This window comes from Haliotis cracherodii, unplaced genomic scaffold, assembly GCF_022045235.1.
Source record: "Haliotis cracherodii isolate W230 unplaced genomic scaffold, xgHalCrac1.p SCAF_1, whole genome shotgun sequence".
In the NCBI taxonomy this organism is placed as follows: Eukaryota; Metazoa; Mollusca; class Gastropoda; order Lepetellida; family Haliotidae; genus Haliotis; species Haliotis cracherodii.
The window spans coordinates 9287667-9305025 of NW_027266264.1; the positions used below are offsets into that span (position 1 = coordinate 9287667).

At 39.8% G+C, this 17359-nt stretch overlaps 2 protein-coding genes across 2 annotated transcripts in view; one reads left to right on the forward strand and one right to left on the reverse strand.

Moving 5' to 3' along the window:
* Nucleotides 1–21: 21 nt before the first annotated feature.
* LOC139472150 (F-box/WD repeat-containing protein 2-like) lies at nt 22–7808 on the forward strand. The gene is made up of 5 exons (XM_071254536.1): nt 22–119; nt 3050–3286; nt 4479–4782; nt 5991–6744; nt 7655–7808. The coding sequence occupies exons 2-5, from the start codon at nt 3071–3073 to the stop codon at nt 7794–7796; spliced, it is 1416 nt and encodes a 471-aa protein (XP_071110637.1). The 5' UTR covers nt 22–119; nt 3050–3070; the 3' UTR covers nt 7797–7808.
* Nucleotides 7809–9516: 1708 nt separating this feature from the next.
* The window catches only part of LOC139472164 (sacsin-like), a 37417-nt gene continuing 29574 nt past the window's right edge, over nt 9517–17359 (reverse strand). The window contains exon 8 of the mRNA XM_071254545.1: nt 9517–17060. Within this exon, the coding sequence (XP_071110646.1) occupies nt 16773–17060 (288 nt within the window). The 3' untranslated portion in view covers nt 9517–16772. The remainder of the gene's footprint in view (nt 17061–17359) is intronic.

Here is a 17359-nt window from a genome sequence, read left to right on the forward strand (position 1 = left end):
TTACTTGTCGGAACTCTTCGTTTTGTGCAATAAACTCGAAACGTACGGATATGCCCGAGACAAACCGATTGTTTGTTTGGGTTTTGGTCTCAGGTGAAACGGAAATGAGATAAATACCAGTAGGTAATATTTAATATATTAACCATTAATGTGAAGAAATTTAATGTCATGATTAATTTTAATGCTCCTGAATTTTGTGTTATTTATCAAAATGAAGAGAATCACCTTTATAAACATGACCCGTTGGTACATATTCAACTGTTGCAGACTAATGACAGTAAACTGTTGTGTGAACATATGATTGTAGTCCTTTATACTGTATAGGCCTATATTTTATACAATAAGGTCTACAATAAACTATGGTTATAACGAACTCAAAGGGACTGCTAAGTTTAGGTCGTTATAACCAAAGTTGATTAAGGGCACATTTACAGCATATATAGGCCTACAGCAAATGGCCTGGACATAAACAAGTTTGTTATATATCCGTCGTATATTATTTGCTGATTTAATGAGTGAGCAATGTTCAGTCGTTATCGCCTTGCTAAGTTTGGATATTTGTGACTGTGGGCATACCTGGCAGTGCTGCCTTGGTAAAAGTTGACCTTAAGACAACAAAGAATTGTTAATTACTCAGGATTACATCTGATCAATGTACTGACAAGAGCTAATTCGACTTTATCAGCTGTAGGAAACTTGAACATGGCCGAACTAGAGCACGATTCTTTACTTCAGCGTTCTGGCTCAGCAGGGAGATTGGTCCTTGACAACATCTACTCCAAATGGAACCCATCAAGAAGCTGCTACTTGCATTAGAAATGCATGATATGGAACTCAGGACACAAATTGCGGTGATGCAGAAGGAAATTTCAGTCGCCTAAAGCTAAGCAGCAAGTTACTGGAGCTGCTGCATGTGTGCCCACTTTATGCTCAACAAAGAACATGTGGCGATTATAAGTGTTGGGGTGCAGCTGCTCGAAACGTTCAATCTGCTGGATTTATGGAGACTGTCCCAACTACAGGATACGGCGGACGCACATACAGATCGGAGCATGTGACAAGCTGGTGGTGGAGTCGGCTGGCTGGCGATGGTAAGAACCCTAGTACCATGAAGTCGGGGAGAGACACTAAGCTCATGGATAGAGTCCCTCATCCACAGCTCTGGCCACACGTGCATTTCACCCAACAGATTGTCAACAGAAATGTCAGCTATGATGACCTGAGCGATGGTAAGAACCCTAGTAGCATGAAGTAGGGGAGAGACACCAAGCTGATGGATAGAGTCCATCATCAACAGCTCTGGCCACATGTGCATTTCACCCTACAGATTTTCAACAGAAATGTCAGCTACGGCGACCTGACCCTCCCTCAGTTTGTTGCGGGTGATATGGACATTCTGGGACAGTTACCACCTGGAAGCCTGGAGTTGTTACACTGCATTAATCGCCTCCAGGACCTTATGTACTAACCTTGTTCGTTTCCATGGACAGCAGTACTGGACTTCCACAGTGCCTTCATCATGGAAATCGAATGTGGACGCAGGGAGTGAGGCAAATCATTTCATTATATTGACACACACCTATTCTCATAGAAACAGTTCATGGAGCACACTGGAACCAGCGCGGACTGCCCACATTACCAGGAGGGACAGTTAAGACCCCAGGATAAAATCTTCTACCCTTGACTAACCCCTGGCTTTGCCTCCAACGTTCCTGTCATTACAGAATTGCCCATCCCGTCTTGTCGGGATTGTATTTACCCTGACAGCACACTAATCATCTCGACCTACACTGATACGCCTGACATTGCCCAAGAAATCGCCAAACCAACGTTTTTGTCTCACCAAATCCTCCTCAGAAGGAGGACCACCATGCTATATACAAAAGTGTGTCTTGGCTTTCCAGATGGATTCGATAAGGACTCCCCCCGCCCCCCCATCCATGTATGTGCACATGCATAGTAGAACAGTGGTTGAGGTGGTAGATGTGGCTTGCAGAGGTGCAGCCATAGCCGTGACAGGAGCTGAACCCCAGTTATGATCGTCCTATAACCGATTTGATGGGTTTACCAACATGGCACTCTTGCATGCCTTCACAACCTGCATACCTTCTGTCTTTCCTGCCACATCAAGCTGTGATGTAACTTAATGACTTTTCAGTGCATCAATAAGTCCACCTCACTCACTTACTGAGTTTTCACTACTTTATCAATAATGCCTTTCAGCTTTATACATGGAAAATGAGTGAGTGACTGAGTTGGGTTTAACACCGCTTTTATCAGTATTCCAGTTATATCGCCACGTGTCAGCTTAATGTGGGAGGAAAGCCCGAAGTGAGGCAGGTCTCAGACGTTTACCACTTCGGTGAAAGCCACGAGCACAGGTATGGTGCTGACAAACCTAGAAATCGGGCGAACTGGCATTCAAACCCACAATCATAGGTTTCTGGCATGCCCAAGGGATGCAACTCTGCACAGCATATCGCGGCGCCTTAAACGACTGGGCCCCTAGTGCTTCCCTGGAAAAGTTTAAAGTTAATAACATTTAACGTAAGTCATCACTCCTTATTCTTTATATATCTACCGGTATATCTGTGGGCCAAGTCATGAAACATTGTCTAAGGTGCCATAATTTGCTGTCAAGAGTTGCATTGCTTGAGCATGGCAGAAGCTATGATTGTTGGTTTGAATCCTAGATTCGCCCTGAATATGGTTTTTGGTTTGTGTGCACCATATCCCTGCTAGTGAGTTTCTCAAAGTGGAGAACTTCAGGTTGGTAACACCTTGGGAAGTCTTCTCACCTTAGTGAGTGAGTGAGTGAGGTTTTACGCCGCTTTTAGCAATATCCCAGCAATATAATGGCGGGGGACACCAGAAATGGGCTTCACACATTGTACCCATGTCGGGAATCGAACCTGGGTCTTCGGCGTGATGAGCGAACGCTTTAACCACTAGGCTACCCGACCGCCCCCTTCTCACCTTAAGCTGACACACCATGATGTAACTGAAAAACTGCTCAAATGTTTGTAATTATTTCCTTTCTTTCATACAGTGTGCCTAGCATGCCTACGTCATGGCAAACGAAAGATCCTTAAAGGGTGTGCCCAATCAGGACTTTCAGAAATGGCTGGATGGTGTATCAAAGAAGTTTCTGCTTCTCTCGAATGACCAAAGAAATGACACACTGGACAAACTGATATCATGCAGTGGATCTCACCAGCTGAATCACCTGTCAACACGGTTACCTCAGCTTCTGTACCGGGATTACATCAGTCTTCTACCTCAGGAGGTGGGTCATGTTTACCCCCCTGTGGGGATTCAGGGTTAGAATTGGTGCCCCAACATATGATGGTCATAAGAGGAAACGTAATGGAACAGGTACTCAGACTTGGTGACTTGGATGATAGCGTGTCCTCGTATCGGACGACATAGATCATGGGTCATAATATAAACCATAAAACTACAACAAACAAGCTCTCAGATTCATATCTATCATATCCCCATTGTTCTCCCCATGGTTGGGCGGTCGGGTAGCCTAGTGGTTAAAGCGTTCGCTCATCACGCCGAAGACCCGGGTTCGATTCCCGACATGGGTATAATGTGTGAAGCCCATTTCTGGTGTCCCCCGCCGTGATATTGCTGGAATATTGCTTAAAACGGCGTAAAACCATACTCACTCACTCACTCTCCCCATGGTATTGCAAAAGGCTGCAACTGGGGTTTGCAAACAATGTCGCATTAAATTCATCGTAGGTGATCAGATTAGTACTGCTTCTAATAGTGGAAAAGAAATACGTTTAACATGGCAAGATAACAAGAACATGGTAATTCATTGGAGATTTCTTTTGTTAGAATAAAGATTTTTATGCATATAATTCATCATTGCTTATATGAACAGCTGTGATAAAATTTTGCATGTTTTACTTGCACGTTCTCAAGTATGTTGGCATACCAGTCAACTCATGCATCTTGTGTCAGATTCACGCTCTCACATAAATTGACATAACAGTCGACTCATGCGTCAGCTTGTGAAATTCCATACAAGACTTATTTTGGGTGAAATAATTGTGTGTGACAATTAGATCTATCATGTGACCCCATCCGACTTGCAGCATGGTAACTCCAAGTGTGAACAGCGTCACCTGTGTAGTGACAAGGTCAAATCAAACATTATGACGTCATGATGTTCGTACAAGCCAGACAACTGACTTGATGGGCTTTTACAAGATGGCGACAGCCAGCCAAATTCTTTCACAAGTGATGATAATATCAACTACAGGGTGTCGTGATAATACTGATATGGCTGTTATACTGCTGACTCAGTGTAAACATGCAGGGCCCCCCGTTCCACAAAGCGATCTTAACATTAAGGTGATCGTAACTCCCATACTGTAACATAGGCTTAAGATCAACGTAGCGCTAAGGCCGTTTTGTGGAACGGGACCCTGGACAACATTCAGTCTTGCTCACTCTCCCACCAGGTGGCGTACCACATCCTGCAGTATCTGCCAGGACACACCCTTTTGGACTGCTGCACCGTCAGCCAGTCCTGGAACGCCATCCTCCAGGGGGCAGCACGTGTGTGGTGGATGAAGGCGATACAGCGAGGTGCTGGCGATGTGGTGTACTACGGTGGAGCGGCCAGGAAGTACATGATGCTGTATCAACAGGTGGAGAAGCTCCTTGACAACTGTTGCCGGGGGAGCTGCTTTGTAGATCTGTCACTGGAAGGGCACACCAACAGAGTGATGGCTGTTTGCTATAGAGATGGCAAAGTGGCTACAGGTACCAACCCGAATCCTCCTTTCATTGCACGCTCATATTCTACTATATATTCTCTAGATGTATCCATGAAGATTCAGGGTAAGAATATAGGTCCCCAACAACTTAGGCTTCATAAGAGGCGACTAATTGGATTAGGTGGTCAACCTCGTTGACTTGGTTGATGTATGTCATTGTATCCCAATTGCGTAGATCGATGGTTATGTTGTCAATCACTGGATTGTCTGGTCCAGAATCTATTCTTTACAGACCACTGTACATCAGTTCAGACTTCAGATACCATTCAATGTATATTTTATATGTTTTTGATTGTGTGTGAGTGGTGTGATGTATTTCAGACATACTGGTGTCCACTATATACAGTAAAACCTTGTTGGTTTGTCCCCCAGTTTTCAATACAAGTAGTATAGTAATATTCGCCATTGACAGTTGGTCATTGGTGGTATGCAGTGTGTTCGGTGCGATGGATTGTCTCCCTTGACATAAAACGCGATAAGCGTTCATGAAAAACACCCACAGAGATTGACATGGTTTATTTATGGACAGATCACATGAATACACAGAATGAAAAAAACTCACAATCCACGTTGCTGCACTGGACAAAATGCTTCATAACCGATTATCAGTGGAGGTATATCCAACAGTAAGACACATCAAAACGAAACTCTTTATCTTTTTGTTCTGTCACCATCAAATACCAATAGGAATGTTTTGTCTAGGACATAATTCAGTAATGGTGATTCATTAATCCAGATTTGTTTGATCTTGACAATTTTGGTGGGAATGCCAGGTTTTCACAGTAAGCATATGTAAGGCTGTCCCTATTTTTTTCTATTTCTCATCTCCCATCTGCTACCAATTATCATTCCAATGTGACCTTGTAAAAATAATTCTTATCTCAATTTTCCCAGCCAAAAAATACTCATACAATTGCACACTAAAAAAATCAGGTCATCTGGAACTTTCTTAAGTTATATTTATTCAAGATTCGTTTCCAAAACAAAGCGACTCAATCTACATTAAAAATTAATTTAAGGACTGTTTAATACGCACACAATATAACAATGAGTTGTTTTCTGTGTAGTGTCTTTTGAAATGTTATGTTTATATAACCACATGTTAAACAGTTGTTTTAGGCTCAGATGACAGTGTGAGAGTGATATGTCAGTCTATGTTATCATTGGTTCATAATTGTCCAATCGTTGTTTCAGGGTCAGATGACCAATCTGTGCGAGTGTGGGATGCTCATACAGGCCGATTGCTGCACAAAATGCATACCCACACAGTCTCCGACCTTAAACTTACCCCCAAACATGTTTATACTGCTTCCTTTGATGGCACTGTGGCATGCTGGGAACTGTCAACTGGTGAATCGCGTTACTGGCTAGTTGGCCATACATCAGCCGTGTTCAGCATTGATGTTCATGACTCGGGTTTAGTGATCAGCGGATCCTCAGACAAGACGGTGAAAATCTGGCACCGCCAACACGAAGAACCGTACCTCCTGACCTCCTTAGAAGATTATCACACTGAATGGGTCACGAAAGTCCAGTTCCTGAGTGTAGCAGAGTCATCAAATGATTTACTGTTTGCCAGCATTGATAAGAATATCTGCCATGTTTGGTGCAGTGATGCTACAGGGCATTGTGAGAAGCTGTTTTCTACAAAGAAACTGATGGGTTTACAGATAACGTCCTTCTCCCACAGCAAGCCAGGCCGGTTCCACCTGTGTACATGGAAGGAGAGGGAACTATGTAACGAGATATCGACATATACATTCACCAGAGACAGCCTCACCCTGGTGTCAACCGTGCCCCTGGGTGGGGACACGCCCCTCCGGTGTCAGCTGCTGGGGGCGGGGGACAAGTTTGCGGCCCTCACCAGCTCCAGTGAGATTGACCAGCTGTTCCTGTTCAGTTTCAGTCAGTGTTGCTGTGTGGCAAGAGTCAACATTCCTCTCTGTCGGTGAGTAGGGGTGGCATCATTTTCAAAACACTGTCCCCGGTATTATTTGATTATCTTGTAGGGCTGGGATGAGTCCAAATTTACTAGCCGGGTACCCGACCCCCTATTTCCCGACCCTACCCGGGTACCCACTGCAGGTCTCAAGAGTTGGAAACAAAATGGCTGATTGGGAATTGTTTTACCGCAGCTCTGGCTAAAATTATTTAGATACACGTATAAAACAATCAAATCATGAGTACACTGAAGTTTACTGAAGCTTTATCTTTACTCAAACATATACAAGTCAAACAGAATGTGTGCATCGTCAGAAAGAAATGCGAACATTAGTGACTTGTAGTGTAACCGCTGAGCTATAGTGAGTTTTTGTCATTAAACAATATATCATGTGACTAACCACGAGTCCGGGTAGTCCTGTTGGTACCCGGGTCCTGCTCGGGACCACCCGACCTGAGTACCTGAGTTACCCATCCCAGTCCTGTTATCTTGAGAATGTTATGATTGTCTAAAAAGATTGGATGGTAACTGTGTGTGTGAGGTTCCATCTTCAAAACATTCTCGAATATTATTTGCTTATCATAAGCATGTCATCATTGTCTATAATGAAGATTGGATGGTCACTGTGTGTGACTGCTGATTGTGTGATTGTTATCATGCATGGGATTGTTACTCTTGCAAGCTCCTATTTGCCTGTCCTTGATCCAATCATTGGCAGTAGCTGTGACGTAGCTGTAATATTGCCGACAGCCAACATTCACTGGAGTCACTCAAACACTGATGTACAAACTGTTGAGTACTGGATACTGAACTGTTTTTTGGTTGGTTTATAATCAAATAAACTGTGAAGACATCTTCAGATTGCAATAGTGCATAGAAACTCAAGGACTCACTGACTCACTTGATTCTACTTCAGGTTTACCCGTAATGGCGCCACCCTAACCCTTGGTGAGCGGTCTTGGCTTGATGGGTTCAACGGGACGCCACCAGAGGGCACTGTCATGGCAGCCTGTCTACAGAACTCTAGTCACGTGATGCTGCTCAACTGGAAACTCTGACCACAGTCAAACATACATTATTAGCCCGTCACTCATGTGGTGAACAGTGTCTGAAACAACTCTTATGTGAAACTGGTCAGGGTGTGTTGTAGCTCTTCAAAAGTACTCTCCTGCAGGAAATATCTCTTATGCTAGCTAAAAAATAATCTGTTCCAGAAAACGAGGAAAATTAACTAGCCATGGATATGCTGGATGCTCTGTTTGTTTATTTGTTTGTTTGTTTGTTGTTAAAGCTGCACTCAGCAATATTCCAGCTATATGACAGCGGTCTGTAAATAATTGAGTCTGGGCCAGACTATCCAGTGGTTGAAATCATGAGCATCGATCTACGCAATTGGGATACGATGACATGCATCAACCAAGTCACCAAACTGACCACCTGAAAAATAACAGGTTGTTAGTCCTCCTTTCAATAAGAGTATGTTTGGATCCTTTGACTGAAAAACTGTTCAAACAAAACTTCCAGCCCCCCCTCTAGAATATAAAATGGCCTGTCCCTTATGCATGGATCATCTGGACAGTCTGAGGAGGAAGTTTGTAGGAAGTGTATGGATGTGTTTAGGTCTTCATCTTACCAAAGGGTCCACTGACAGATCAAGATGGGGAATGCAGTGGGTTTACTGAACTGTGCACTCCCCTTGTTATTAACAGTCAACCTGTGTCAGTCCCTCCATCTTGTTATGACTTATGTAATGTCCACTGCCACTTTTTAAATTCAAATTTGAGACCCTAGTTTGAAATAAGTTTCGAGAAAGTCTCAAGTGAAGAGTCTCAAATGAATAAATATCACTAGTCACAGGACAAGGGCAGGCAGCCGTTTCCAACACTTGCTGGTGATTGAGGAGAAGTCCCCTTGAGACCATCCACTACACCATACTTAAAGTCTACAGCAGTGGCCTCCCTTTGTCTCCTCAATTGATCGGCTGGGGATGAAGTCTCCTTTCTCAATGTGACATTATAACCTGTACAACACAATTCTATATTTTTCTGACATTTGATAGATTTTATTATATCAGGATATCATGGAAGAAGATGTGCTATTCATGGAGCATTTGACCAGATGCTTACTTCTGCTCAATCAGTGAAGTAGCCTGATTTATTTACCAGACCACCATCAGACTCTTGTCTGTGTCCTAGGTCATTGAAATCTGATCCTTTACTTCATTATGATATTCATCTGTGTGAAGATCTGACACACCATCCCGAGGCAAACACAGAGTCAATGTTGCCCCTCAATCGAAATGAAGGATGCAGGTCAGCTTTCTACAACAATTCAGTTTCCACCTTGATTTGTAGAGTTTAATCTACTAGTTTAATCTCACCAAAAGAAACCCTTACATGCCACAGATACTCCTTGTACAGTACTCCCTTTTGGGTGTAGATTCCATGGCTTCCTAGAAACAACAGGGTGTACCGGTATATTACGTTCACAACAGTCTAACCATGTTAACAGTGTGGCCTGTTCGTTTCTATTGAGAATCATATTGTAGTAATAGATCCGTTTTAATGAAATGGGATTCTTGGAAACTAAGATATACAAAGTTGAAGAAATGACTTGTTATTCAGCTGGTACAGATTGATCAAAAACTGTATAATTGTATTACGATAATTATTTTACTGTTTAACATATTTTCAGTTGTTGATTTATTTTATTACTGTTTAAATAATATCTATATGATTAATATAATGAATAAAAAGACTTTGTAAGAAAAGAATATTTTTATTTTGGTAACACTTTCAAAGTTACAAAATCATGAAATCTGTCTCATTTTAACACAGTACTGAGTTTGACACCAAATTTTGGAGGCCAAAGTATACAAATGATGGTACCAGAATCAATTTACCATGTTTATCCAATGTGTATTCAGGACATTCTACCTCTGATGTGTCTTTTGAATACATTTGGACAGGTCTAATGTGCCAATACAATTATCTCCATAAGTTCAGCCCTTTTCATCCAAAGGAGAATAACTCAATACGAGGTGACCATTTCTTGTGACTGGGATTCTTTCAAAAACTATTTCTGGAGAATATTGGGGACTCAAGCAGTGAATTGGTGCATCAGATACACATGTAGAATACGAAAGGCAGATTCCAGAGTTTCCATTCCAGTAGGTTTACCTGGAGCTCCTAGCTCTTGTAACTGGCACTTGTGATATACGCTGGGTGAATTCAGGGTTAGAATAGGTCATTCTTCTCAGTCAGGATTGTCAGGTCCACGCCATCTTCCTGAGGCAAGAGAGTTAACTGACTTTAAAAGTCCAGTTTCTACGTGGAAACTTGACTTTTATAGTCAGTTAACTCCCTTGCCTCGTGAAGATGCGTCCACGCTTGATTAGTTAAAAGGCACTCAAGTAGATGTAATAGTTCTGAGTGCAGCATTGACAACAGTCAAAACAAACATGGATTTCTATAATAATGGTGAAAAGAAAGTATTTATTATCTACCCAGCTTCACTTAATTAAATGTATCCAAGATAAAGCACATCATAAATAAACATCTTTGCAAAAATACAAATGTAAATTTATCATGCCAGAACGGAAGTAGCCCCAACCCACGAATTCCTGAATGCCTCAGAACAGCTCTAATGCGGGACAATCTTGTCCTGTGCCTGTAGGGACCTTAAGAACAAGTCATATAAGCACTTCCGGTTTATTTACTTCACTTCCGGTTTGGCCAAAAATCTGCCCAGGTGTTGCATAGATTGGCTATTTGAATTTGAAATCAGGACCATGGTTGGTCACTGTGCATTTTAATCAATTGAGCACATGCATGCCTCTCCTCATGTCAGTTATCCTGAAGTATTCACTAGATGCCATAACATGCATCTTGATAAAAGACAAATAGACATATTGTTTCCTGTTAATGTTAATCATTTATGTAAGATAAAGAACAATATATAATTATACAGTCATGCATATGTGTAAAAGAATTAAATATACTGAAACGCATTGAAAACGCACCAGAGGTAAAATTGAAATAGACACGAAACCAAATTTTAAATGGTGTTGGCTGTGTACTACAATCACACTCAGTTCCACATTAGTAATGACAAGTGTCATTGGAAAGTACACAATTTTAATTTAGTGGAAAATGGAACACAAGGGGCCCAAAGACAAAGTAAGTACCGGGTATGACCGTCCCTGGCTGCTATGCAATACCACACAACGCCTTCTCATGGACAGTATCAGGAAACAGAAGACAACGTGACGTTTTAAAAATGGCGTCCCTGTAGTAAAGTGCATTTACACGCCCTAGGCACACATGGAGCTGTGTTCTGTGCCGATCTGAATTAGTCAGAGAAGAGAAAGCCATGCAAGAGTCGAAGTAACCATTGTCTGTGCCATGTAGACGTGCATTTCGGTGCCTTGGGGTCAGAATCGGGGCTACGAAAGGATGACAGCTCGTTACCATTCCTCAAGTGTCAATCTCGGCATTGCGTCCTCAGTGCTATTCCGCGGCTACAGCGGTTATGCGGGTAGCCTTTGAATTCCATGCCATTATACCCCATTTCTGCACGATAAGGTAGTGGCACTTTGTATTTGCTTTGCACGTGTAAAAACGTATTTTTGAGTACAGTTCTCTTTTGCGTTTTGGTGTCGACTCACAACGGCTGTCAAACTTGACAACAGTATTGGAGCTTCCGTAAGTCCTAACGTTGGGATATTTTCGTTGTTTTTCATGCTATTTTCATGGATTCACGTTTGTGCATTTTCAAAGCAGGTCAGTATAGTTACATAATAAAATATTCACTGGATACAGATAACATGGATTTTGATAAAAGACAAATAGAAATTTTATAGTTTCCTGTTAATGTTAATAGTTTATGTTAAGATAAAGAACACTTATTATACAGTCATACGGTTATTTTAACGTCAGGTTAACTCCTAACCAACCGTTAAATATTTAACCACACGTTAGTTAACCAGCCGTTATTTAACGGAGGTCGGGAGGTGTGTTAACTTTAACGGGTGTTTAACCAGAAGATAACCATGCTTTGGGAAACAACATAACCATTTGGTTAAATTTAACGGAGAGTTAACACTGACTTAACGGCTGGTTAACAGTTAACCGGGTTTTGAACAACCAGGCCCTGTAAGTTTCAACAAAATAGAGGTAAAACTCCCATCTAAATTTTGGTTTAAAATCTCAGTTGTGCCAATACGTTTGTCGTGTTTAACTGTCGTATTTGTTGCATGTTACCTGCCATCCAACAACTTGTTCTATCATATATCCAAGAGAGTTAGTTATATGCGGCTTTGAACAGTATTCCAGTTATATCACGAAGTGTCTACTTAATGTGGTAGGAAAGCCAGAAGTGATGACTTAGGTGAATCCGAAGAAAAGCGAGTATGATGCTGACAACCCAAGAAACATCATCAGGTGAATATGGAATTTGAACCTACGATCATCAGTTTCTATACGCTTAATGTCAAAGGGAAGTATCACCCCAACTCGCTTTAATAAACTGTGCCACCCAAGCCCCTCATCTATCCAAACCATCAATGCAATATATATCAATAAATACAAATATAATATACAATAAAGCGACAAAACCCTTTCCATATCCAAAAGAAAGCTCTGCATTAAGCTGAGTCGATTGTACAATTCCGACTGTCATGATCATGTGTTTATGAATCATTATCAAATAGTAATGATACCAGGTGTTCGCGAAAAGGTGAGCATATCCTGCCCCACCGGTGGCACCCGCACAAACACATGCAAAGGCAAGTCAATTGTTCACCTGAAAAAACATGGGTACATATGGTACAAGTCAAAAATAGGGAATTGCATCAGATATGCAAAAGAACGTTTGACTTTCCAATCATTATTTAACAAATGTTTACTATTATAATATAAGAACATATTTCTTATCCGACGATTTAGATGTATTTGAAACACGATGCATCTGTAAATATCAACCCACAACACTCAGCAAACGTTAACAGAACTCAATCCCATCTAATGTAACTACACGTGTGTTCTTATTTACACCCAGAAACATTCTGACAGCCTTGTGTTTTCACCACATCTGCTTCTCTATTTCTCCATATGCATGTGCGGACACCATTAAATACATCAGGCTTAACCAGTGACGTGCAATTTCGTGAAAAAAGCATTATTGACAAAAAATCTTCGTGTGCACATCCAGATATTTCCTATGATTATGGAAATGTGTTTTTCTCCTAATACTAATCAAATACAGTTTGGTTTTGCCGCTGTAGCTAAACAATTAAACATATTCTCAGTCCCTCACCTTCAGACACCCAATATATTGAAGTACTGAATACAAATATCGCTTCTCAAGCCAACTCAACTACAGTAATACAATCACATTTAAATCATACCGTGAAATACATCAAGGAAACAAGGAACCAAAAAGTATCCTATCCTCTTAAAGACAAGTGTGTGATAATCTACATAGTATGGGCATAGATACGTGGCCATGTGAAACAAAATGTCAATCACTACTATAAGTTAGCCTCTCAAATAACATGTATCTCATAAAATTACATATGTAAATTATTATCTGCAATATTTACAATTTTCTTTAGTGTTCAACAATAATCAATTACACATTTCTTGGTGTATTACATTGCACCTTATCTACAATATTCTCAATAATGTTCTTTTTACTATTTAGAAGCAGAATTTGTTTGTCCAAATGGCTATGTGAAATATAAAATATCTACAATCACAACTACAAATTGGTCTCATAAGTAACGGGTATATTCATGGTTATTTACAATTGTGCTGAAACGTTATTCTCTCTAATAGCAGGTTTATATACAGAACTGAAAGGTTTCAATCAATAGTATTTAAGTGAGAGGCGATTTTATGATGTTACACTGTAAAAATTAATGTAACTAAAATGTACATTTTGGAAGAAATTGCTCTTTCAAAACAAACATATTGAAGTCATAAGTTAAAATACATAGAAAGAAACAAGGAAATATCATATCCACTGCAGGTCAGGTGTGTGGAAATCCACTTGGTATGGGCATAGATACATATATATTATACAACAATGTTTGTCATTTTCATTTCTGACAATTTGATCATTACATACATAGATTTATGCATACTTGCTACAGGTTCACTTCAGGCTTAATAACATATTACCAGTTCATTTCACTGTAAATATAAGTCTTTTTTTCAGCAGCCATTCTTCAGAATTTGAACAAAAATATAATACTTTGGCATCCTCACCAATGCAACAAAATACAGGGTTTGCAGCACTCATAATACATTACAGTACTTACATACTAATTGGAGAGATTAAGGGGCAGTAGGGACAGTGTCCACAATGTCCAGCATTCCCATGTTAACAAGGGCTACACACTTTCATTCTATACACTTCTCCAAACACCTGCTCCCGTATCACATTCCATCGGTATAGCATGCATCCATAACAACAGACAGCTTTCACTCACTCTAAAACTCAACCTCATAACATATCTTGTGAATGTAAAAATAAGGACATGTCTGATATCTTGATACCTCTCTGTGTCATTCTGAACAGAGTCAGCCTTTAAGGACATAAGGACATTACAAAAAAGTAAATTTCTAGATTATTCTTTCCTGCCTAGGTTTATGTACATATTAAGCTCAATTCACAAAACAGAAAGTGTGCCTAATATCTCCTACAGAAATAATGTTTCTCATCTACAAAATATGTACAATTCTTAATTCTTCAACAATATTCAATTACACATTTCAGGGTTGATTCAAGTGCACCTTATCAACACCATTCACTTTTGTAAAGATGAAAATCAATTCCGAAAATTCACTTAAAATGCAGCATGCGTGTTGCTGTATGCAATAGAAGTGACAAACCACTTTCCATAATAGAAAACAATCTCTACCAATAGCAGAGTTCAACCTTCAACCTACAAATTACAGCAACATTCATTATATATACAGGGTTATGATGAAGTCTTCTCACTGCTTTATTAGCAGGATTTGTTTAGTCCAAATGGCTATGTGAAACATAATATATCACAATCACTACTACAAGTTGGCCTCTCAAATACCAGTTATATACATGGCTATTTACAGTGCTGAAAAGTTTCAATAAATATGTTCAATATATTCAAGTATTTAAATGAGAGGCGATTTTATGATGTTGTACTGGGTAAATTCATGTGACAAAAATGTACAGATGGTTATCAAGTCCACTCACACACAAAAAAGGCACATTGGAAGAAACTACTGTTTTAAAACAAACACACTGAAATCATGAGTTAAAATACATAGAAAAAACAAGGAAATATCATATCCACTGCAGGTCAGGTGTGTGAAATCCACTTGGTATGGGCATAGATACATATACATTGTACTACAATGTTTGTCCAATTCATTCTAATTTCTGACAATATGATCACTATGTGCATAGATTTATACATACTTGCTTTAGGTTTCACTTGAGTCTTAACAACATGTTACCAGTTTGTTTCACTATATACATAAGTCCATTTTACAATCGCCATGCTTCAGAATCTCGGCTTCAATTTGTATGGAAGTAAAATACACCGATATCCCCACCAATGCAGCCAAATAAAGGGATTCTAGCACATAAAATACATTACAGTACTTACATGCTAGTTGGGGAGATTAAGGGGCAGTAGGGGCAGTGTCCACAATGTCCAGCATTCCCATGTTAACAAGGGCTACACACTTTCATTCTATACACTTCTCCAAACACCTGCTCCCGTATCACATTCCATCGGTATAGCATGCATCCATAACAACAGACAGCTTTCACTCACTCTAAAACTCAACCTCATAACATATGTTGTGAATGTAAAAATAAGGACATGTCTGATATCTTGATACCTCTCTGTGTCATTCTGAACAGAGTCAGCCTTTAAGGACATAAGGACATTACAAAAAAGTAAATTTCTAGATTATTCTTTCCTGCCTAGGTTTATGTACATATTAAGCTCAATTCACAAAACAGAATGTGTGCCTAATATCTCCTACAGAAATAATGTATCTCATCTACAAAATATGTACAATTCTTAATTCTTCAACAATATTCAATTACACATTTCAGGGTTGATTCAAGTGCACCTTATCAACACCATTCACTTTTATAAAGATGAAAATCAATTCCGAAAATTCACTTAAAATGCAGCATGCGTGTTGCTGTATGCAATAGAAGTGACAAACCACTTTCCATAATCAAAGCAATCTCTACCAATAGCAGAGTTCAACCTTCAACCTACAAATTACAGCATCATTCATTATATATACAGGGTTATGATGAAGTCTTCTCACTGCTTTATTAGCAGGATTTGTTTTGTCCAAATGGCTATGTGAAACATAATATATCACCAATCACTACTACAAGTTGGCCTCTCAAATACCAGTTATATACATGGCTATTTACAGTGCTGAAAAGTTTCAATAAATATGTTCAATATATTCAAGTATTTAAGTAAGAGGCGATTTTATGATGTTGTACTGGGTAAATTCATGTGACAAAAATGTACAGATGGTTATCAAGTCCACTCACATACAAAAAAGGCACATTGGAAGAAACTACTGTTTTAAAACAAACACACTGAAATCATGAGTTAAAATACATAGAAAAAACAAGGAAATATCACATCCACTGCAGGTCAGGTGTGTGAAATCCACTTGGTATGGGCATAGATACATATACATTGTACTACAATGTTTGTCCAATTCATTTTAGTATCTGACAATATGATCACTATGTGCATAGATTTATACATACTTGCTTTAGGTTTCACTTGAGTCACAAACACATAAATGGACTCTTTCAAATACAGCTTATTTAAGGCCATGATAAAATCATGTATGTTCACATTAGACACACAAACAAACATCTTCCATACATAATTTGTCATGCATCGCTGTAAACCTATTATCAATTGTCATTCAGGTCTAGGGTGTATTCGGTCAATGTTCATGATGTCCTTAATGCTTTTAACATATGTCTTCCCTTTTTCAACCAATGAGCTCACCCGCTCTCTGGAGAACACATTCCGATATATCACAAGCCTCCCTTGCATTTGAATGGGAAAATGTCTCTGCTGGTATGTAAGGGAACTTCAGTTTCTTTGGGTACTGTGCATGGCTGGTATTCTGTACAATGCTCAGCAGTTTGCGAACCATGTCTCGCATGCTTTTGTCCTGCAGTTTGCACACCACCAAGGAAAGATCCTGTGTCCTCTGCTCATCTCCTTCCTTTGCGTCACTGTAGTACAGAAGGGCCTTGACTGCCTTATCACACGCCTGAAACACACACCTATTGTTTAACTGTGTGTATGAATGATGTATTGTAGAAACCAGAATAGCAGACATAGTTATCACATTCTTTCTTGGGTACCTTGCTATAGTGTCTCGACATAATAAATGATGTATCATTGATGGTCATCTATGATATGGTGCACACAAACGTATACACATATTAAGTAATAATAGGTTAGCTCAGTTTTTCTATTTTCATTTTGAGGATGGGCTAAATAAGTAAATATAAAATTAAATTTAATCTCTGCTTGACGTTTCCACATGTACATCTTAAATGATGTGTA

Coding starts and splice junctions, on each gene's coding strand:
- LOC139472150 (XM_071254536.1), top strand. CDS start 3,071: ATGGCAAACGAAAGATCCTTAAAGGGTGTGCCCAATCAGGACTTTCAG. Junction 4,783..5,990: donor AGATGGCAAAGTGGCTACAG/GTACCAACCCGA, acceptor TCGTTGTTTCAG/GGTCAGATGACCAATCTGTG. Junction 6,745..7,654: donor GTCAACATTCCTCTCTGTCG/GTGAGTAGGGGT, acceptor ATTCTACTTCAG/GTTTACCCGTAATGGCGCCA.